The sequence below is a fragment of the Nicotiana attenuata genome, unplaced genomic scaffold, assembly GCF_001879085.1.
Source record: "Nicotiana attenuata strain UT unplaced genomic scaffold, NIATTr2, whole genome shotgun sequence".
Taxonomy (NCBI): Eukaryota; Viridiplantae; Streptophyta; class Magnoliopsida; order Solanales; family Solanaceae; genus Nicotiana; species Nicotiana attenuata.
The window spans coordinates 283,883-307,416 of NW_017670513.1; the positions used below are offsets into that span (position 1 = coordinate 283,883).

A 23,534-nucleotide genomic window follows, 5' to 3' on the forward strand; every position below is an offset into this window, starting at 1 on the left:
ATATATATATATATATAAAGTATACATTTTTTGGCTATTATTTTGAGAACGACAAAACAATGTCATTTTTCCATATTAAAAAGATTCAAAACCGTAACGTCATATATAGTCCGAGTGCTCTAATTTACAAATCAAGTCTAAGATGTGTTATATCACCAAATTGTTTCTGTTTGCTTTACATTTTTCTTTGTAGAAACTGTTAGAAACAACTTGTAACGACCCGACCGGTTGTTTCATGAGTTACCGCTCCGTCTTTTCCATTTCTGCTTCTTTACGCTTTGTTCATCTGTGTTATATGGTATCGGGTTGGTTGGTTCGAATTCGGAATGGTTTTGGAAAAGTTTGAGATACTTAGTCTCTTAAGTTGGTCTTTTAGTTGGAAAGTTCAACCGGAAGTTGACTTGTGAGCAAACGATCTCGGAATTTGGTTTTTATGATTCGGATAGCTTCGGGAGGTGATTTGGGACTTAGGAGCGTGATCGAAATGGGTTTTGGAGGTCCAGAGTAGATTTAGGCTTGAATTGGCGAAATTGGAATTTTGGCGTTTTCCGGTTGATAGGGGAGATTTCGATATAGGGGTCGGAATGGAATTTTGGAAGTTGGAGTAGGTCCGCTGTGTCATTTGTGACGTGTGTACAAAAATTCAGGTCATTCGGACGAGGTTTGATAGACTTTGATCGAAATCGGAATTCGGAAGTTTTTGGAGTTCTTAGGATTGAATCCATGGTTGATTTGATGTTTTGATGTTGTTTTGAGTGTTCCGAAGGTTGGAACAAGTTTGAATGATGTTATGGGACGTGTTGGCATGTTTGGTTGAGGTCCCGAGGGCCTCGGGTGAGTTTCGGGTGGTTGAACGGATCAAATTCATATTTGAGAAGTTGCAGATTTTCCTTCAGGTCTGTTGCAGACATTTGTTCATCGCGATTGCGTAGAAGGGTCCGCGATCGCGTAGGCTTTGTGGGGCAGAGGTGGAATTTGTTCAGTGCGATCGCGAAGGTCAGTATACGATCGCGATTGGTTGAGAGATTGTTGTTCGCAAACACGTGGTCAGTGTCGCGTTCGCGTAGGAGAGAAGGAGCTGGTGTGAGGTGGTGAGGTTGTTCTATGCGATCGCGTGGGTTGGACCGCGATCGCGTAAGTTAGCAAAGGCAGAGCTCCGCGATCGCGTGGGATTTATTGCGATCGTGTAAGGTTAATTGAGGTCAGTCAGCTTTTGCGCTTCGCGATCGCGATTGAGGAATTTTAAATCGTTGGGCAGAATGTTTAAAAGGCCATTTTCGCGATTTTTGGCCATAGTTCACCATTTTTGAGTCGGTTTTGGAGCTTTTTGAGGGAGATTGAAGAGGGAATTCAAGAGAACTTCTTTGAGGTAAGATTATTGAACCTAAAACTCAATCCTATGTTGATTCTTACTGGTTTAAACATGAAATTTGCGGAATCTAAAGCCTAAAATTGGGAGTTAGGGCTTGAAATTTAAGACTTTGATTTGAGGATTCGAGGGGTCGTTTGTGGTCGGATTTGATGTATTTGATAGGGCACATAAGAACAACCGAGCTCCCTATTTTTCAATTTTATAGCCCATACATCAATTTACAACCAACTAGCCCAAAAATAATAGGCTAAAATTCAACATCCAACTCCAATAGGTTCTAGAAATTACTATTTAATTTTTAAAAAAGATTGCTCAAGCTTTTAAGTTAATTTTCGAATCAGTAACTGTGACTCAAATATTAGTTCAACAAACTAAATCCATTTGGATGGTGAAAATTAAATTTTTAACAAGCTTAAACATGTGGGTTTATAATTAAGGGTGTCTAACGGGCCTGGTTGACCCGTAACCGGACCGGCCCAGACCGGTTAAAATCGGAACCGGACCGGCCCGGTACATAGGGGGCCGGGTGGGGCTAGGTAGGAGGGGTAGAGGGGGTTGGTCCATTTATTTTTTTGTAACGGTTAACCGGACCGGTCAAATCCGGTTCACGTGAACAGTGTCGTGTACCGGTTTAACCGGCCCGGACCGGACCGGTACAACGGCTAATTCTTTTTTTTTAATTTTTTGAAATCAGTGGGGCCCACTAACCGTTAACGGTCACCCCTGGCAGGGATCCGTTGCCCAACGGGTTAATTGCATTAGTAGCCTCTTTTTTCTTTAAAATTTAACCTTTTTTCAATTTACAAAATTAACCTTCTCTAAAACTACTAAACTAACCCCCCCCCCCCCCCTTCTTCTTCATTTCTTCACTCAACTTTCATTTCTCAATCTCAATTTCTCTCATTCTCTCATTCTCCAATTTTCAAGACTTCAAGTCTTCAATTCATCTTCTAATTTTATTTGGCTCTTTTTTCTTGAATTTAATTTATCGTGTTTTATCATTCGGATTTTGAAGTTTGAACAATTGAACTTCAAAATTGAAATACTTGCTTGATGTTTGTTCGTGGTAACATCGGAATTGCGTAATCAAGTGCTCAATTTATTGTCGAATTCGGTGCACTCTCTCCAACTCTTTCTCTTATTTACTATTTTAATTGCATATTTAATTTTAACTTATACTTTAATTTTTACAATATGCTTAATGCTGCTAAAAGAGTGTGTAGAAAAGTTGCTGGTAGGGAAAATAAAAAAAGAGATAGTCCTTCAGCATCTGGTAGTAATAGTAATACCCTATTTACACATGTTTCCGAAACATCGCCTAATGATAATATAGATTATGAACAATTACAAGAAGATTTTGGAATAGAAGATAATGAATTAGGAATGGAAGATGAGATACCAGCTACACCTGCTAGTGCTGGAGCTGGTAGTGTTGGAGTTGCTACAAGGGGTGGTGGTCGTGGCACTAGTAGTCACATGTGGCTCCGACTACTAATCGTAGAAAAAGAAGTAAGGTTTGGAATTTTTTTAAAATAATTCAAGGTACTGATAGAGTTAGATGCAAACTTTGTAAAGATGACTTTAAACATTTGACTGGAGGAAATTTTGGGGGGACTGGAACGCTTAGCAGACATATGAGAATTGAACATCGCGTAGAATGGGGCTCTGATGGTGATGGAAATCAAATAACTCTTAACCCTACTACTGGAGGACTTATGAAATATGATAAAATGAAGGACCGTGAGGAGTTAGCAAAAATGATTGCTTTGGGTTGTCTACCTTTTTCTTTTGCTTCTTCATCATATCTTATTATGTATATTCAAAGGATTTATAATCCTTTATTTAAAGGTATCCCTAGAAGTACTTGTAGAGCTGATATTTTTAGATTGCATGGTCAATATCAAACATACATACGTTATTTATTTGAACACCTTCCCTGTAGAGTTTTTCTAACTTCTGATATTGGCCATGCTGTTAATGGAAATGATTATTTGACAACTACATGTCATTGGATAGATGATTTATTTTGTATGCAAAAACGTATTATCGCTTTTAAATATGATGAAGATCAGAGTCATACTACTGTGTTTATAAGTAGTACTATTAATGAAGTTGTTCAATTTTGTAATCTTAACCAAAAAGTATTGTGTATGTCTTTTGATAATGCTTCTAACAATATTGCCGCAATTTCATTATTAAAAATGCATTTGCAACCGCCACTTGAAGAAATTTTTTATGTTAGGTGTGCATGTCATATTTATAATTTAATTGTTAAAAGTGGACTTGATTTATTTTCAACTGAGATTATTCATGTTAGAAGAGCAGTTGGTGTTATTCAAGGAAATAACAGACAATCTAGAATTAGGGAATTTAAGAATAAGTGTACCGAGTATAACTTTAAACCAAGATTCATGCCAGACGAAATTGTTACTAGGTGAAATTATACTTACATATTTTTAAAATGTTGCTACAAATATAGATTTCCAATAACTGAAGTTGCTAATGCGCATTGTACTGATAGAAACCGTATGTTAACACCTGCTACTTGGGAGGTCATTAATGATGTTATTCAATTTTTACATAAATTTTATATAGCTACTGTTGAGTTTTCTGGAGCATACTACCCTACTATTACAATGGTTTTAGTACATATAGCTGAAATTGCTTTTCTACTCTTTGAATTTAAGAAGAAAGAAAAATATAAGGCTGCTGTTGAAGAAATGCAAGACAAATTCAAAAAATATTTCTTTCCAATTCCTCAGATTTACTTAATTGGCGCTGTTTTAAATCCTTCTATTAAGATGGCTGATTGTCACCAATTAATCAATGCTTTATATACTTACATGGAGATTGGAGCAACTGAAACCCCATATATTTTTACTTGTATGAACAATCTAAATGATAATTTACAAATATTATATAATTATTATGCAAATATTGTTGATGTTGTTGCTCTTAATGTAGCCAATATTCCCACTATGCAGTGTACCACTTCTTCAAGTTCTACTACTTTGCATGATGATGAAATAGTTGATAGTTTTAATATTTTTTCTACATTTGCTACAACTCAAACCAGTAGCAGAAACATTGATGAACTTCAATTCTACTTGCAGAAGCAAAAGGAGATTCGCACAAAGGAATTTTCAGCATTGGGATGGTGGGGTGACAATGAAAAGCAATTTCCTGTTCTTTCCGCTATGGCTCGGGACGTGCTGAATGTGCCAATTTCAACTGTTGCATCAGAGAGTGCATTTAGTCAAGCAAGACAACAACTAGGAGACACCCGTCACTCATTGGGAAGCAACGCTTTGGAAGTTTTAGTATGTTTCATAGATTGGATTAGATCAGAACAAAATCAAGGACGTGAAGATGTTGATAGCCCAGAAGACGAGGAACTTGGAGATATATTAACACATGGTAACCCATCTGAATTTAACACTCCAGAAGAAGGACAACCAGTTCATATTGATTATGAAGAACTTACAAGGGAAATGCAAAACCTTTGAATTTAGTACTTGTCAAATTTAGTACTTGGTTGTCACTTGTAAGTTTTGAATTTTGAAATTTGAAATTTGAAAAATTGAAATACATGTTGCACTTGCAATTTATAAGTGCAATTTTTTCCATAATCATTGTTATCTTTATATATTTTACTTTATATTTTATATAAATTACAATACGTGTACAAAAACTTTTTAAAAAAAAAATTAAAATACCTGTAACCCTGCCCGGCCCGGCCCCGTAAACCCCTACCCGTACGAGTTAATTTTTACCCGGATAAATCCGAACCCGTTAAATCCGTTAACAATTAATCGGAACCAGCCCGTACCCCAACCCGTCCGGTTAAAAAAAAAAGTCTACCCGGCCCGGCCAGACCCACCCGTTAGACACCTTTATTTATAATTCGAATTTGATTTTGTGAGAAATTTGGAGTGGGTGTTATCTAGACTTGTTAGAAATAGTATAAGGAGGTTGTATATAAAATTTAAAGTCATTTAATGGAGATTTGGACTGGTTTTGAACAACAATTGCAACTGAAAATCGTGGAGTTCGTCTACAGACGCTTGTATAAAGGTGTATAAAAGTGTATAATAGTGTATAAGATGTGTTTATACACTCATATACGCTATTATACAAGATTATACATAATTATATAAAAAAATGACTTCGTCTTCTTCCTTGCATCTTTTCTAAAATTTAACTCAAATCTTGCTCAAATCTACTCCAAATCACTTCAAATTTAAAATTTGAACTACTTTTGATATTTTCAATCAATTGGAACAACACCCAATCCAAACAACTAACGAACTCAAAAAATCCTATTTTCGAAAGCAAAGCTTTGAATGGCCTTCAATGGTGGACTTCTACTCTTTAATTTTCTTCATTGCAACCAGGTGACACAGGGTAAGAAGCAGCAATGGCGGACGGCCCTTTGAAGCATATGTAGAAGATGTGAGAAGAAGAGAGAGTAAAAGCAATGGTTGTGAGAACACATATTTAACTCCATAGCTTTTAGAAGCAATGGTTGTAAGAACACAAGTTTTGAATTTACTAATGCTTTCAAAATATGTACAATATGGGCTAGGTTGGGTAAAACTTAAAAACATGGGCCATTTTTTGTTATGGTGTGAAGTCATGTGTATTTTCTTGTAATAAGAATTTTAGTTTTGTGATTGTTATCGGAATCCGAGACGTGGGCCCGGGGGTCGGGTTTGACCAATTTCGGGATTTTTGGTGTAAATTGGTTATTTTCAAGTGAATTTTGTTCCTTTAGCGTATATTGATGAGTATATTCTGGTTTTGGATTGATTTGGAGCATTCGGAGGCCGATACGAGAGGCAAGGGCATCGCAGGCTAGAATTTGGACCGGATTGAGGTAAGTAATGATTGTAAATGTTGTCCTGAGGGTATGAAACCCCGGATTTCACATCGTTGTGCTATATTGAGGTGACACACACGCTAGATGACGAGCGTGGGGTCATGCACTGTTGGAGATTGTGACTTGGCCCGTCCCTTACGACTATTAAGTCGCGTATTTAAATTGGAAACTGTTTGTTATTATTATATTTTGGAAAGTATTACTATGTTTGGGGCTGAATTCCGTGTCTGGGCCTTGTGCCGACTGTTTTGGACCCTTAGGGACTTTTTACTATTATTCCTCACTGTTTTGACTTCATACTTGTACTCGATCATGCTACATTCTATTTTTTCATAACATAGCCGTATTTACTGTTTTAATATTTTAAATGATATTTTGGGCTGAGCAACATGTTATAATGTTGCCCAAGGGGCTTGAGAGATTTCTGACTGAGTGAGGCCGAGGGCCTTTGTTGTGAGGATGTTATGGGGTCGGGCTGCGCGCCGCAGCGTGTTACACTGATTTGTGATATATAAGAGGCCGAGGGCCTGATTTGTTATGCCACGAGATGGCTTGTTTATAGCGCTTGGGCTGTAGGAGCTTCTCCGGAGTCTGTACACCCCCAGTGAGCGCGGGTACCCAGTGTGAGATGTGATATTGCCCGATGGGCTGTTGTTGTTGTTCTTGTTGTTGCCCGAGGGGCTGATTACGAGTGACTATGAGGTAGCCCGAAGGGTTAGTTTCTGCTGATATTCTGCCCGAGGGGCTGTTTACATTTCTATTCTTTTCTCACTATTTTCATCACTCGTTTGAAACTATTATAAAGTGTTTTAAAGGGGTTTTACTGAACTGAGGTATTTTTTCAAGTTTTACTGCTTTACTGCATTGTTATGGACTTATACTGTTTTGCTGTAGCATTTTGCTGTGGTTTACGTGTTTTTCGTGTTTTTTCTTACTTCTCAGCTGCCTTTACTTTTATTACTTACTGAGTTGGCGTACTCACATTACTCCCTGCACCCTGTGTGCAGATCCAGGAGTCTCGGGTCACGCTAGCGAGCGCTGAGTTGTCTTCCAACAGGCTTTCGGAATTGACTAGGTAGCTGCTTGGCGTTCGCAGCTCAGTGCTTCTCCTTCCTATCTTTATTCCGCTTTGTATTAGCTTTATTTTAGACTATGTTGTCTTTCCATATTTCTAGACGAGTTGTAGATGCTCATGACTGGTGACACCCCGATGTCGGGTGCTGTGTTTTGTTTCCGCACTATTCTATTCTACCTTACATTTTGGGATTTTAGCTTATTAATGACTTTTAAATGACTTATTAAAATTCTTGGATTGGTTTTAGGGTTTGTATCGATTGGCCTAATTTCACGATAGGTGCCTTTACGACCGGGTCCGTTTTAGGATCGTGACAACTCAAATAATAATTAGTCCTAGATATTACTAGTACTAGTAAGAAAAGAGGAGAGACTCTAATAAAACCCCTGAATTCGTTCAATGTTAACCAAACTGATCACACAAATAAAAACAAAACCGTAGCAATGATTGCCTGTCGCCAAACAGAAGCATTTGTTTCGAAGCATGTTTTGCATTGAAATTGCACTTGCGACTGAAGTTCTTCCCCATCTTGGCAAGTCTAGTTTGGGATGTATATTTATCCTATCTTATCTCCTTTCTAATAAGGCAAAATGGCAGGCCGCTTAAACTTGCACCCGTTTGCCAACCCGGTAAGTGAACTTAAGAGTTTCCCATTTAAACACTTATACTTGACAAAACGGATGCAAGTTTAGGTTGCTCGGAGACTATTTTGCCGTCTAATAATGAGAAAAGTGTTCTATAATATACGAAGTTGAGCATTTTCATTGAATTCTTTCCCTCTCAATTTACTAAAGAACGAACCAAAAAGAGTACGTAGAAGAATATAATTCCATCTTGCTCTTCTTATTTTATTCTTATTTCTTTTTTTTATTTTTCTAAGAAAAGAAAAAGAAAGAAAAAAATAGAAGGGGAAAAAAGAAAATATCTCAAAACTCTTCTTGCTAGTTTTCTCTGTCTTTCTTTAATTTTGTCCAATCAAACTATTGAGAAGAGAAAATAGCAGGACGTTTTTTTGTTGTGCTATTGATCATGTCCCTAAATTGAATAGTTTCCTTGCTATTTCTCCTTGGTATCCAACAACTTTCTTCGACTTCTTCGGTGAGTACTTGGAATATAATAGTATCGTTCCAATAAGAAACCACATCATGCGCATGACTTGCATATTCACTAGCATCAGTGTAAAGTGATGTCCTAACGGTTGATCTAATATAAATTCCTAGAGAATCACTCTCATCTAATAGAATGTCTACCGGTTTTAAATCACATTGATACGTGTTTCCCATTATATGTAAAATAAATATGTGATGCCTCTTAGAAATTTCATAACTTCGTCCGGTTCAAATCTTCCATTCTAGTATTTAAGTCTCCGCCTGATCGAGAGCCAACGTGTAATTAGGAAGATCACCTCTCAGTTGTCGTGAAGATTTTCATAAGACATGATTGTAATCACGTTGCATTTGGTAAAGTGACAAAATGATGATTGCATAATGTTCCTCTAGACACTTTGAAATATGAATGCATAATTATGATCGTAAGTGCCGTTCACTTTCTGTCATTAAAGAGATATTCAAATTTCTATAATACACTGACTCCTATCTAATTCACAAATCTTTTAAATAGATAATGGTTGGCTTCAAATACAAATTTTTAGATAAAAATCCGAATCCACCATAACCAAGTTGTGACAGAAAATATGAGGTATTGATAACTTGATTGAGAATATCGCATTATTCCTTTGGGTTGCCTTTTGAATTTTTCGGCGACCGAGTTTCTTAGTTCTGCAAGTATACAGTTGGGAAGTTTCATGTTGGATTATAACATAAAAATTCAAGTATGCAAAATAGGAGTGTCCCTTTTTGTTTTGGTGTTTATAGTTTTATAACGTAGTATTTTTACAAGATATAAAATGTTTAGCTTCATAGCAAACATATGTTAGTACTATCTTAAATCTTGTAGCCATGTGGTGTAACACACTATCTTAAATCTTGTTATGAAAAACTTTATTGAAAAATATATAGATTTGAGTAGTTTAATTAAAAGTACAAAACATTAATCAATGTACTACTGTTCAATGCAGCTCACCATACAATTCTTGTAGCTCATGTCATTTATTTTTTTATAAAATAATTTAACCAAACCTGTGCCTTTGTTCAATTATTTTTAAAACGGGACAAAACAAATAAAAACATAACCTAGCATGATTGCCTGTCGCCAAACAGAAGCAATTTTTTCAAAGCTTGTTTTGCAATTGAAATCTCTCTTGTGATTGACCTTTCTTCCTCGTCTTGGCAAATCTATTTTGGATGTAGGCAATATAATATTTGCCTATCTTATACTCCCACTATATATTTCAGTTGAATATAAATGTGTATGATTGAATATAGAGTTTACGAAAAATATATAAATTTGTGGTATGAAACACGTTATAACATTTACGTGGCTATACAATTTTGTCATTTAATAAAATGAGAAATTTAAAGTTAAATTATTTTTTAATATATAAATATATCTCTTTTTTAAAACGTATTATTAAAAATTAAAAAAAAAAAAGCAATATCACATCACGTGGAAGAGTTTTTGGCTAATTTTATCCCTTATCTTTGAGGGTAGATCTATTATGGTCCCTCAAATATAACCCTGAGCATATTTAGTTCCTTATGCTAAAGTGGAGCACCTTTAGTCTCACTGACACAATGTGTTAAAAAATTAACGGTGTTACCCAACTCTGATTCATGAAGCAAATCTTCTGCTCTGCAGCAAAACGTTTCCTCTCCTTTTATTGGATAACGCAAATTATCACTTTAATTCCTCATTTTTAAATAATGTGTTCTAAAATTTTGACCTTGAAAATAGCCCCTTCTGTGCCAGTTTTCGTGAGAAAATGACACTGTATAGGTGCTGTAAAAATAATAGCCGAAAAAATGTATAAAAAATTTGTATATTTTTTTGTGTATATATACATTTTGTATGTTAATATACAAAAATTGTATAAATTTTACATACTTTTTCGTCTACCATACGTAAATAGTTTCTGGCACGGGCTAAAAGTGATAATACAACATGGTTATTCGTTTGCTTTAATAATATGCCTAGAAGTGATCCTAACAACTCTATTTTTTTCAAATTTTAACTTTTCTTTTTGGAAAAATCAACCAAAAATTATATATATACACACAAAAAAAAAAATACAAATTTTATATATTTTTTCGGCTATTATTTTTACAGCGGCCATACAGTGTCATTTCTTATTGAAAATTGGCACAGAAGGGGATATTTTCAAGGTCAAATTTTAGATGGCATTATCTAAAAATGAGGAATTAAAGTGATAATTTACATTATCCAATAAAAGGAGAGGAAACATTTTGCTTCAGAGCAGAAGATTTGCTTAATGAATAAGAGTTGGGTAACACCGTTAGTTTTTAAACACATTGTGTCACTAAGACTAAATGTGCTCCACTTTAACATTCTTAAGGGACTAAATATGTTCATGGTTATATTGAGGGACCAAAATACACCTACCCTCAAAGATAAAAGATAATATTGGTCAAAAACTCTCACGTGGAACATAAAAGAAACCATTCGTGAAACTAACAAATCGCTAGCATTGTGTTAAATGCATAACTTGAAATTCTAAAAAAAAAAGTGTGTTAACAGAAACAAAGAAATAACAGAACGCCAAACAGCTTTTGTTACTTTTAGTTTCTCCCTTTTCATGCATAAGAAACGGAACAAATAACGAAAACAAACAAACGGAAGCCATGAAATATACATGTAGCAATATATAAACACGGCAAAAAGCGTGAGGATGAGGAAAAAGTTTAGGCCCTACAAGCAACAGTAGTGAACGTATCCATTTAAAGCCAAAACAAAGTACTTTAATATATAACAATATCTATGTGGAAATAACAAATTAAATAGGAAAAGTTTGCATGGTGAGTCACGAAACACTACACCCAACTTTTTGGCTAACAAAGCTTTGTCTTCTTTAACCACTACAATAGCCTTGAGGATTTTTTATCATTGTTTATCTATTTTGATAAATGCATCACCATAATTTGTCTTTTTCTCTCACTTCTATCCACTTGACTTTGAGACAACGGTTTATTGTTGTATGACACTGGAGTCTAATTCCTTTCGTCTCAAATTATATGTTCTTTGAAAATGGACATAACACATAAATGAAAATAAAAATAGATTATATTAAATAAGAGTAAAATAGTCAAAAATACCTTTTAAATAATATTTTTAGGAGATATGAAAAAAAAAATATGACAGATAATTTGAGACAAGGGAAGTAGCAAATACTTCAGTCGAGATTTCAAGAACATAAAATTTTGAAGTTCGACTTCATTGTTTTTATATGAAATTAGTCCACTTACGGTTATACTTATCTGAATTTTCTCTACGTGGTGATTAATATCTCTAAAATTGACTTTACGTTTGTTCAATATAATTTATTTGTAGATATATATACCTGAATCTCGTTAGTTTTTTTCTCCTTTAGACACGTTATGTTCAAAACCTACTAAGCCCGATTAGTATGAATTTGCATTAAGTAGGCCATTAAAGAAGTAAAATACTTCCTACCAAGAAATTTTCATGTTCGTACTTAAATCTAAGACCTTCAGACAGGAATTGAAACTTTCACCTAAAAGAAATGATCCCCTTTTCGTTCTAATATATAGGGCAAGCAAAGGAAAAGGACCTAAACATTGAAAAAGATTATTGAAACCAACATATAAAGTCTATAGAAAACAAAAGAGATTCATCCATATCGACTCTCGTCATTTGTTACATTACATCCATATTGTCACATATTTTCACGTTATGGGCTAAGAAAATAGGAATATTTTGGATCCAATCAAACTTTCTCACCCAATTTTTCATCGCAAAGTTGATTAGCATCCAAGCTTCAAAAGTGAAGGATCGAACAGAGATAGAAAAATGGTAACTAAAAAAGAGTTACAAAGTAAAAGTGGCGAAAGTAATGCATCACTATGCATGTGCATTCGATTGCATGCCTCACGTGTCATGTCTTGAAATCTGGTACGTATAGTGGACAGCTTACGTGTCCTATGAAAGTTGTTCTATTTTGATTAATGCAATTTTCATTTTATTCCCACATAAAATTATTCCCTATTTTCTAGATTAACGACCTTGTTTTTGCTCTCCAGCAAATCAAACTAAGATAAACTAATACCACCACTGCATATTATATTTAGTTTGGTGCTCCATCTTTTCAACCAACTTTTCTTTACATGCTAAGTTTATTTCGGGATAGTAAACAAACATTATGAACTACTTTTGGTTAAATCGCATTAGTTTATCCTAGAAAAGTAAAGTAAAAAAAAACACTTTTTTTATTCAACAACAAAAGGTAATCCTAGTAAATTTGAAACTTTTATTTCTTTAATACTTAGGTATTATCGCAGATAATCATATAAATAAGACTTTGTCACGTTCATGGTCGAAAAAGTAAATAAATAAATAATACTATGCAACTAGAACAACTGATGGGGATTTTCGACCCATTTATATTCTATCTATGGTTCCACCAACCAAGTAACAGAAAAAAAATGATTAAAATTTGAAAAATGAAAATAATTAGTTCTAACTTTACATGATTGCGTAAAGAATGAAATCTAATTAAATAACATTAGGTTTACCTAACTAAGATGTTGACAATAAAATAGTGGTGGGACCAACCACAATAGTATATACTTATCAATTATTAAATAAATACAAAAGACAGTACCATAAGACACCTCCTCGTGGCCTTCTTGTTGGGAAATCTGAGTGGGCACTCCCCTTTTTTTTTTTTCATAAGAATCCAATCCTGATGGTTATTTCACATCATCATTTCTTCTCCTACAAATTAACTTGCGCGCACTTCAACTAATTTCACAAATAGTTGTTACAGTCCATTTCGACGGGGAAAACACAAGCTTGATCCATATATCAAGCACATTTTGCTACTTATAAATTGATCTAACAATGGTTAATCTTGAAAAGAATTATGTACATCTCCATAATTGAGCTACCGTGCAAATCGAGCAGGAACTGATCTAGGCGTTGGCACAATCACGTCACGATCAGACTTCATTAAGTTTAGTCGATCTTGAATTATCGACTTGTCAAAACATCTGTTATCGGGATTCTCAGCATAACATACGTAGTAACTACTTACGCAAGCGTGAGGCAAAGCCATGGCAATCCTAGTCTGACGCCAAACCAATAAATACATGTCAATTTAATGTGTAAGCACGAATATAAAACAAACAATAAAGAGGGAAAAGTTTTTCTTTGTTATAAGAGAAAAAGGACTGACCAGAAGGTAACCGATGTAGGCAGAGAGGAGGGACAAGGTGGCGATGAAATTAGGGTAGACGGTGGCAGTCCAAGCGGCAACAACAATGACACAAATAGAACCGCTACAAACTCCGGTCAGAAAGCAAATGGCACTGGTCATGTCCGAATCTACTATTGTCTCCATTTCCCTCTTTTCAAACAACTCCCATGTGTCTTGTGATGCCTTCACAAAACTTTTCCCATATGTAGCAATCTGTGAAAATATTTTCCCAATCAGCGTTACATTTAATTAAACAACAATTGCATATGTAAACTCGCCTATCCAAGATTGAATAATGGGAGAAGGTTGTGTAAATTTGATAATTCATCAGCGTGTTTAGTCAACTTAAATTTAATTAAAGAACTTATTTTGAATTATTGTGTGATGGACAATCCTTAGTGACAAACTTCCGAATAATTAAGCACGAATTCGATGTATCAAAGAGTCGCCAACTAAATATGGTTGCAAAATGGTGCAAGTTGGAGTGAGTTTTATATGGTTTTTTCTGAATATTTGAAAAAATATCTTAAGGAAACTGCTGACATCTCAACTCACACCGCATTGAAGGCGAAAGGGAATTATGACTGCTAACTCTACGTATGTATTAAAAATACATTTAACAAGTCGGAAACGCCCGTATTAAGTTATAAAATGAGAATGACCCCAAAACAAATTAGTAAATTACTATTACTCTGAGTACGATGGGAGCAAAAAAAAGTAAATTAGATGTCCACGCTTCACTTAGTCAAAGTGACATCGATTTTTTTTAGGAAAATTAATCCATAAGATAACAACGCCAACATCGAATGTAAATCCTAGAAACTCCTAGCAAATTATCATTCAGAAATCCCTAGATCATCAAAAATGTCTCCATTTTAAGGGTTGTTATTACTGCCTAAATACCAGTCAACCCCAAAAACAGGACATTACTATGTACTAACCGAACGACATAATATATGAATTAATATAAACTCCAAGCACAGTAGTTAAATTTCGTAAAATCGGAAACTTGCACTCAAAAGTCAAAACGTTAACAAATCAAAACAATTAACGAATCACACTTTTTTTTTTGCTTAACGTTATACTCCGCATGAAAGATTACTAAGTCCTAAAACTTCTATTACTGTCAAATTTGGAAACAAACTTTCATTTTAAATAAGAATTTTCTTATCATACTAATAACAGCAATTCTTTTACAATCTATTCTATTACTATATTTGTGAGAGCATTTTTTCAGTTTATAATTAAAAAGAAAAGAAGAGAAAAAGGATAGAAAAACTGAAGAGCTAGAAGAAAAATTAAGAATTAAAGTACCTGAACATAAGCCCAGCCATTGCCACGCTTAAAGATGGAATCCATGATTTTCAATCCACAATGAGCACAACAAAACATGAACTCATCTTCACCCTCTAGCAAATTCAACCCGCGAGCCACAATCCTCAGCGCTTCAATTGCAGGTACAAATAAAGAACCAAGGCTTGCACTCCCAAGATTCACAGACAATGCCCTCTGAAAACAAAACTGAGTGCTAGATTGCATCCCTCTTAGATAATACAGAGCAATCACTCTACTCACTGTCAAATTCACCACATTCCTCATCACCTCAGTAATCCAAGCCATGCTCAGAACCAATAAGATAATAATCAACGGTGGAAAATAAAAATTTATAGCTCCAATCACAGCCAAAATCCACATTGACATCCACAAGAATCCAACAAAAAGTGTTATGTAAGTTGGCCGGTTTAAATCACGGAATTTCGATACGGGTTCGAGAGATTTGATTAAAATCTTGGTACAGAACTTGATTCTTGGTGTCACCCAACAAGAGTACAATCCATTGCCAATTGCAAACATAATAAACACAACTCCAACACCATCAGTTGCAGGTTTTTGGAAGCAAATCAATAGGATTCCAGCTGATAACGTGAGAATAAAGGAACCCCAGAGTATGAAATGAACCATGAATGTAGGCCATACTCTCATTGCCTTTTGCCATATAAATGCTAGTGTTATACTAAGTAGAGCAGCTGCTTCTACTTGCGGTAAGAAATACTTTAGTAGCCTTTTTTCCTTTCTTTGTGCTTCCCCTGCTTCTATTAGGCCTTGTATCCCTTTGAATAGAAGAAAACCAACTAGTCCAATTGCCGCAATCATGTGTAGGAGGAAGATAAAAAGTGAAAACTTGTTCGTATAGGATCTTGAATTCAGTGTTATTACTGAAGGTTGCTGGTCGGACCAAAAAAGGGAAAAAAGTTCAGATTTTTATCAAATATAAATGAAATGAAAAACAGGAAAAAGGGTAAAAAATAAATAATCTGCTATTTAAAATATCTTAATTTTATGGTCCGTTATACTTTAGTATTGCACTAACATATGTCTTGTATTTATACTTGAGCGTGATGGAGCTCCAACATGGACCCTAATCAACGTATAATGGAAGATAATTTTAACCATGGTCAAACATATGGATTAAATTTGGATTTTTTTCCCAAAGTACTTTGACAGGCACGCTCGAGCTCCGTCAAAGTCAAGGGCAATCAAGATGATTTGCTAACGTCAATGGTATCAAGGGCCTCAAAGTGTAACGGACGGTAAAATTAAGATATTTTTTTAAAGCAAAAAAGTAAATTTGGACCTTTTTCCAGTGAACAAAAAAAGAAAGGAAGAAAGTAATTACAGTTACAGCTTAGAGACATACTTGAGGAGTAGTGGCAGGGGTGGAGCGAGTCTGAGAAGGTGCTGGAGAAGGGCGGTGCTGAGACGGAGGCGGAGCCTGAGCCGGCGGAGAAGGGCGGTGCTGAAAAGGAATCGGAAAAGAACGGTGCTGATGATGAGCTGCAGGTGGCGGAGCGTGATGATAAGGAGGAGGAGAAGGAGAAGCAACTCTAGTTCCGGCATTCATTACAAGCCTAAGAGGATTTGTAGCACTCAATCTTTGCATTCTCGACATGTTAAAATTATCACTGCCTGTTGCTGGTGGAGGTGGTTGTTGGTACGGAGGTGGGCGCTGCGTCTGAAATCCTCTTTGTTGACTACCCATTTCACCTTTCTCCACATCTCTCTCTTCTTCTCGTATTTTAGTCTCCTTTTCTCCATTTTCTTCTTCAACTACCTAACAAAAAAAACGAAAACAGAAAAAGATTTAGTTCCACTTTTAATCACCAAAGAAAATGGATATTTTGCAGGAAAATTATATAGGAGCTGGGCTTACAGGTTCTACTGCACCCATGAACGGCGGCGGAGTACGGCAGCGCGTGAAGGAGGATGAGGAGGAGGGAAGAAAGTTTGTGGTGATGGTGTTATGGTGAGAGGAACGTTAGATTTTGTTGCTATGTTGGATTGTGGGGGCTGATGTTGCTATTGGTTGGTATCGAAATATTGCATCACCAACTTAGCTTTTTACATATCTTACCTCAGAGTGTCAAGACACTTGTTAAAGACCGAATTTCGATAAAACATTCCAAACGTGCATCTTACAGCGCGTGATTACACGGTCCCTGGCTGCGGCTATTTCTCGCACGTGTTCAATTTGGTTGAAATATTTGCAGCAGTTTCGAGTTAAGAGCTGCCATTGAGTGTGTGGGAGAATAGAGGTTATTATTATGGGGATAAAGCTCACATGACGAACAAGAGAGGAAGGGAAAGATAAAGTGAAGGCCGCTAACATATACTCTCTCCGGTCCAAAATAAATGATTTTTTGGATGTTTTTACGCAAATTAAGAAATTCATCTTTTAGCATTAATTAGCAATAAAATTGATCATATTAACCTATACTATCTCACATAAACACTCCTAACACATATTCCAACACCATTTACTTCAAGGACAATGTAGGAAAAAAATAATTAATTCATTCTTGAAATCTGAAAAAATCACTTATTTTGGACCACAAGAAAAAGGCTAAAAAATCACTTATTTTGGACGGGGGGAGTACTTCTTCCGGTCTATAATAAGTGACCAATTTATTTTGGGCACATCCATTAATGAAATATTGAATTCTAGATAAAAGTAGTTAATATGATAAATTATTCTTAATTAAATGTTGCAGCATAATTAATGTGAGGAGTATAAGACTTTTTAGGGATACGTACGTGAGGGTAATTTTGGAAAAATAAATTGAATTGTTTCTTGGTTATATAAATGGATTTGAACCAAAATAAAAAAGCAAATTAATCACTTATTGTGGACATGAGCGAATACTATTTTTTTAAGACTCAAAGCTAATATCCTTTTTTCTTAAAAAAGTTTTTGGAGTAATTTCATGTTAATGTGTTTGGTATGAGGAATAAATTAATGTTAGAGTAATATCTGAAATAAATTTACATTAGAAATTAATAATATATAACAAATCAGAAAGCATTTTTGTGAAACTTGTTACTCCCTCGGTCCATAATAAGTGACCAATTTGCTTTGGGTATACCCATTAAGAAAATACTATATTCTAGACAAAAATAGTTAATGTGACAAACTACCTTTACGTATGTATCCCTAAAAAGTCTTTCACTCCTTTTGGAAAAATAAATTGAACTTTTTCTTTGATTATACAAATGGACACTTATTTTGGACCAATAAAAAAGCAAATTGGTCATTTATTGTGAACCGGAGAAAGTACTATTAAATATTAATTAATGCATTAGCATTAGTTGCATATGAAGTTATACAAGTTAAGATTATTGTACAAAAGTGACTTCCATCAATAAATGAGAAAATTATTTTTCCCTCGAAAAATATTTTTGAACAATCAAACAGAGAAAAACTCATTTTCCTGAGAAGAATGCTTCTATCATGTCAAACACGGAGTAACCATTTGGGTTTGAGAAAAAAACACCCTCTTCTCTTTCAAATGGTAATATTTCATTTTTAGTCTTTATCAAGAGGAATGACAAAGTTTATAAATTTGGAAACAATTTAACTTATCTTTCTCATTTTACCATTAATGATAAGTTTTTATGGCTACATAAAAGTTATAACATATTTAAAATTATAAATTTAAAGCTTTATAATCATTCAAATACTAACATATTGAAGATCATAAATTTCAGCAACTTCTTTAAACACAATATTCAGTCAAACTTTGATTCATAAATTGAAACTCGAGGAAATAAATGATCGGTAAAACTTTTACTTGTAACAATTTTGTTTAATGATAGTATTAATATAAATCCCCGTTTATAAAAAAGAAAAAGGAAATAGATAATTGGGGTTGTGGAATTGACAGTTATGATTCAAAAAGAAGATTGTCAAGGTAGATAGATGATGCTACGCCGAAGCTAAACTGCAGGATTGAACATTGCGCTTGGAATACTATTTACTAAACTTTTTAAGAAGCAGATAGGAGTGAATAAGGATATACTATTCCATGGTCAAAGCTGTCCCCGCCTTATCATTATTTTATTTTATTCAGTTGTCTTTTTTGAGATTTTAACTTGATTAATGCCTTTATCCTTTTCATGTAAATGATATAACTTTAAAAATATGTAACTAGCATAAACATTGAATCTAGGAGTTAATATGCCGCCATGTGGAAATATTATGATGGTTGCCTTAATTGGTGTGTGAGATTTGTTGTGGAACAAGGTTGTGTTAGTTATAGTCTTTAATTCTAACGTAAAGATTTTACGCGCGGCCCCATTTAACTTGTACCTTGATAATAGGTTATGTAGACGCAATTTACACTCTAAATGTATCATACTTTATTGTTGTTTCAAAGGCTAAATGATAACAAAATACTCTAATTGGTGTTCTTTTGCTTCGCAGGGACTAATCCAAGTTAGGAACATACTATGGAGTGTTTTGGAGTCAACAATATGGATAAAAGGCCAATCAAGAAAACCCAAACGAAAATAAGCAAGAAAGAGGCAAAGGAGGACTGGGCAAGGTGCCACCGCGACCGCGGTCGACCGCGGCTGGACCGCGGTAGGCCAAGCAAGTGAGGCAGAATAGTTGTGTTTCACCGCGGTCGCGCCGCGTTCTACCGCGACCGCGGTCGACTGTTTAACTGCCCAGAAATTTTGGGACTAAAGTTTAAATCGGAGGAAACTTATCCTAACCCTTTATAAACTCAACAAACTCGCCCAAGCAAAGGTTAAGCTTGTTTTTAGACTGAATTGGAGGCAAGAACAAGTGTGAGAAGAACAATCAACCATTAGAGTTTTTCAATCTTCTCTTTGTTATCTTACTTTTGATATCATGAATACTTTAGTGATTTCATCTTGCTTTGTTATGAGTAGCTAAATACTTTGTCTAGGATTTTTATGGAACCTATTGACGGGTGAACTTCGTGTTATGTTAATATAGTTTGCCCGATTTATTCTCTATTTGTTCAACTACGTTCTTGTTGTAGTTAATTGATAGGATCCTCAATTAGCTGTGCTTATTTAGTATGTATTACTCGGGAGAGAGTGCATATTTAGGTAATTGTTGAACAACATCACTCCCGAAGTATATGAGGGATCAATAACTGAGGGTTTAAAGGCGGGATTAGGGATAACGAAGCCTTGGGTGCAATCTAGAGTGAGCTGTAATAAAAGCCAGCTAGCGTAACTCGGGAGAGTGCGTCTAGTAAATTGTCGTGATTACTCGAGAGAGATTTACGGTAATAAGAGTGCTCATGATCGATAGAGACGGTTAGGCAAATCTATATGAAACATAACAGGAAGGGATTCCATCAATAGGGGAAATCATAACCTTAGATCCTTCTCTTAGTTATTTACAACTCAATCATAGTTAGCTGTTAGTTTACTTGCTTATATTCAGTTATAGTTAGTTAAACCATCATCAATTGTTATTTAAATATCTGGGAAGTTGATTACAAAGAATTTAGTGAGTCTAACAAAAGTAATTGGTAGGTTAATTCTCTGAGGATTCGACTCTGGGCTAAATACTCAGATTATATTTGCAGCGAACGCTTTTCCTTTTTATAAGTCATAGTTGGGCGTGGTAAATTTTGATGCCGTTGCCTGGGAATTAACGGTGTTATCAATTACAATTGAAAGAAATACAAAAATTCTTAGTGTAGTCAGTTTTCTTTACTTCCAATCTTTACATTGAAAATTTTAACGTTTGTTGACTTGGTTGTACAGGTGCATGCCTAGAAACTCATCGAGAACTGGTGAAGTATTTGAAGCATTATCAGATCCCGAGAAAGTTTTCAAGGCCTTGAACCGGGCCAACCGAAAAAACAAACAACTGAACAATTTGAACCGGGCATGGGGGACAACGTGGTAGACCCAGCTGCGCCAGTAGCGCCAGCGGCACCTCTTGTGCCAGAGGCTGCTCTATATGACTGGGCACAACCCACAACAGAGAATTTGGCCACAACAATTTTAGTCCCGCAGCCACAGGCTGAATCGTTTCAAATCACGAACAACATGCTGCACTTGTTGTAAAACAAGGGACTATTTTCGGGGTCACAAATTGAAGATCCTCAACAGCACTTGAAGAATTTCCTATCAATCTGCAAAACTCAAAGGCAGCCCAACTTAACTCAGGAAGCAATAAAGCTGTTGTTGTTTCCATTCTCAGTAACAGGAGCTGCCCAGACTTGGCTAAACTCACTCCCCATTAATTCCATAACGACTTGGGAGGAGTTAGTTAAGCAATTTGTGAACAAGTTTTATCCACCCAACAAGACTGCTCAACAAATTGATGAAATTTTGAGTTTCAAACAGAAATCAACGGAGACACTGCAAGAAACATGGGAACGATTCAAAGAGATGTTGGTTATATGTCCGCACCACGGTATTCCAGATCAGATATTGGGGCAGAGGTTTTACATGGGTTTGGCAGATAGCGTGAAGGGTAATGTTGATGCTTCAGCTGGTGGAGCATTTTTGAGCAAAACATGGAGAGAAAGCCAGAGTCTGCTTGACAAGATGGCACAGAATTCGGGGTGGACAACCAGGAATGCACCTATCACTCTAGTAGTTCACTCAGTGCCCTTAGATCCATCCAACACTCTTGCTGAAAACATGGCCACATTAATGACACAGATGAGTCTACTCACGAAAAAGGTGGAAGAGTCAGGGCAGAAGCAGCAGGTACACATTGTTGATACTACCAATGGGGGCCTATGCACATCTTGCATTAACTAGCCAATTGTAACCAATGGAATGCAGAAAGTGATCATCATCACTACCCTGAAGACATGAACTATGTATCTAATTATGGGGGCCAGAGACAAGGTGGTCAGAATTGGGGCCAACAACATCAGCCATACAGGCCAGTCCCACCACAGCTCAACAATGGAAACATGGGAGGTATGCGACCTCAAAATAATATGGCGCCTTACCCAAGGCCACAGGGATATAATAATCAAAATCTGCAGCAGGGTTATCATCCTACTCAGCAGCAGCATGGTGAAAGACAGAAAGATGGGTTTGCTAGACTCGAGGCAATGATGCAGCAGGTTATTGGGTCAAATGCAAAAATGAGTGAAAGAGTAGATACACATGAGTCGGCTATTAAGAATATTGAAGTACAGATGGGCCAGATTTTGATGTCTTTGAACAATCGTCCTCATGGGACATTGCCGGCAGACACGCAGGTAAATCCAAAAGATCAGGGCCCAAAGCAGCTGATGGCAGTGAGTCTACGAAATGGTAGAGACTTAGACTTGGAGCAAGAGAGGGCCCGAGAAAGCAGACAGGCTGAGACACTTGTACCAGTGCCCATTGAGTTAGATGACTCAACGAAACTGATAGAGGTGACAATACAGCCTTCCCAAGAAGAACATAACATACAGATTGAGGCTGAGAAAGAAGCTGAAACAGCCCAGGAACTGGTAGTTGAGGTGGTAGCTGACAAAGAGCATTCCCAAATCATTGGGAAGAAGAGACCTCCAGCACCATTCCCACAGAGGCTAGCCAAGTACCAGAAAGAAGAGCAATATAAGAAATTCTTGGAGATGATGAAACAAATCCAGGTAAATATTCCATTGATTGATGCGTTGAAGGAGATTCCTGGTTATGCAAAAATGATGAAGGACTTGATGTCCCGAAAATTCGATTTCCAAGACTTGGCCACAGTGACTCTTACTCAAACCTGTAGTGCTGTGGTGACTAGACCAGTTGCTGAGAAGCTGTCTGACCCAGGGAGTTTCACAATTCCCTGCACCATTGGTAACTTTGCTTTTGCCAAGGCACTTTGTGATTTGGGGGCTAGCATAAATCTGATGCCCCTGGCGATTTATAAGAGGTTGGGATTGGAAGAGCTCCCACATCTATATTGTTGCAGCTAGCTAACAGGACCGTGAAAAGACCTTTTGGTATCTTGGATGACGTGCTGATTCAGGTAGGGAAATTTATGTTCCCTACAGATTTTGTGATTTTAGATTGCAAGGTGGATGAAGAAATTCCAATAATTTTGGGAAGGCCGTTCTTGGCCACATGGAGATCTCTCATTGATTGTGAAACTGGGGAGCTCAAGATGAGATTGAACGATGAGGAGATAACATTCAATGTGCAGAAATCTATGAGGCGACTGAGTGAATTCGCCAATTGCTCTCTTATTGATGCCGTGGATGTAATCGTAGAAGCTGATGATGAAACGTTGACTATTGATGACCCTCTTGCTGCCTGTCTGGTAAATTTAGATGAGGTGAATGGGGAAGAATTGGCAGAATGGGTGTTGGCTTTAGAGGGCAGAGGGTTTTGGGATAGAACTCTTGAATTCGAGCCCCTGTACTTAGAAAACAGAGAAACTCCTCCAGCCAAGCGATCCCTAGAAGAACCACCAAAGCTGGAATTGAAGCCACTGCCCGCGCATCTCAGGTATGAGTTCCTAGGACCTAACTCCATATTACCCGTTATTATCTCATCTAGTTTGTTAGATGTGCAGGCACAAAAACTTTTGCAGGTA

The 23,534-nt window shown here is 36.2% G+C and overlaps 1 protein-coding gene across 1 annotated transcript; it reads right to left on the minus strand.

Annotated features, from left to right (window-relative positions):
- Nucleotides 1-12,889: 12,889 nt before the first annotated feature.
- LOC109240424 (CTL-like protein DDB_G0274487) lies at nt 12,890-17,266 on the minus strand. Its single transcript, XM_019407070.1, has 5 exons — nt 16,887-17,266; nt 16,374-16,787; nt 14,990-15,901; nt 13,655-13,888; nt 12,890-13,546 (listed from the first exon to the last, which is right to left on the minus strand). Exons 1-5 carry the CDS (start codon nt 16,902-16,904, stop codon nt 13,364-13,366), a joined length of 1,761 nt encoding a protein of 586 aa, XP_019262615.1. The 5' UTR covers nt 16,905-17,266; the 3' UTR covers nt 12,890-13,363.
- Nucleotides 17,267-23,534: the final 6,268 nt, after the last annotated feature.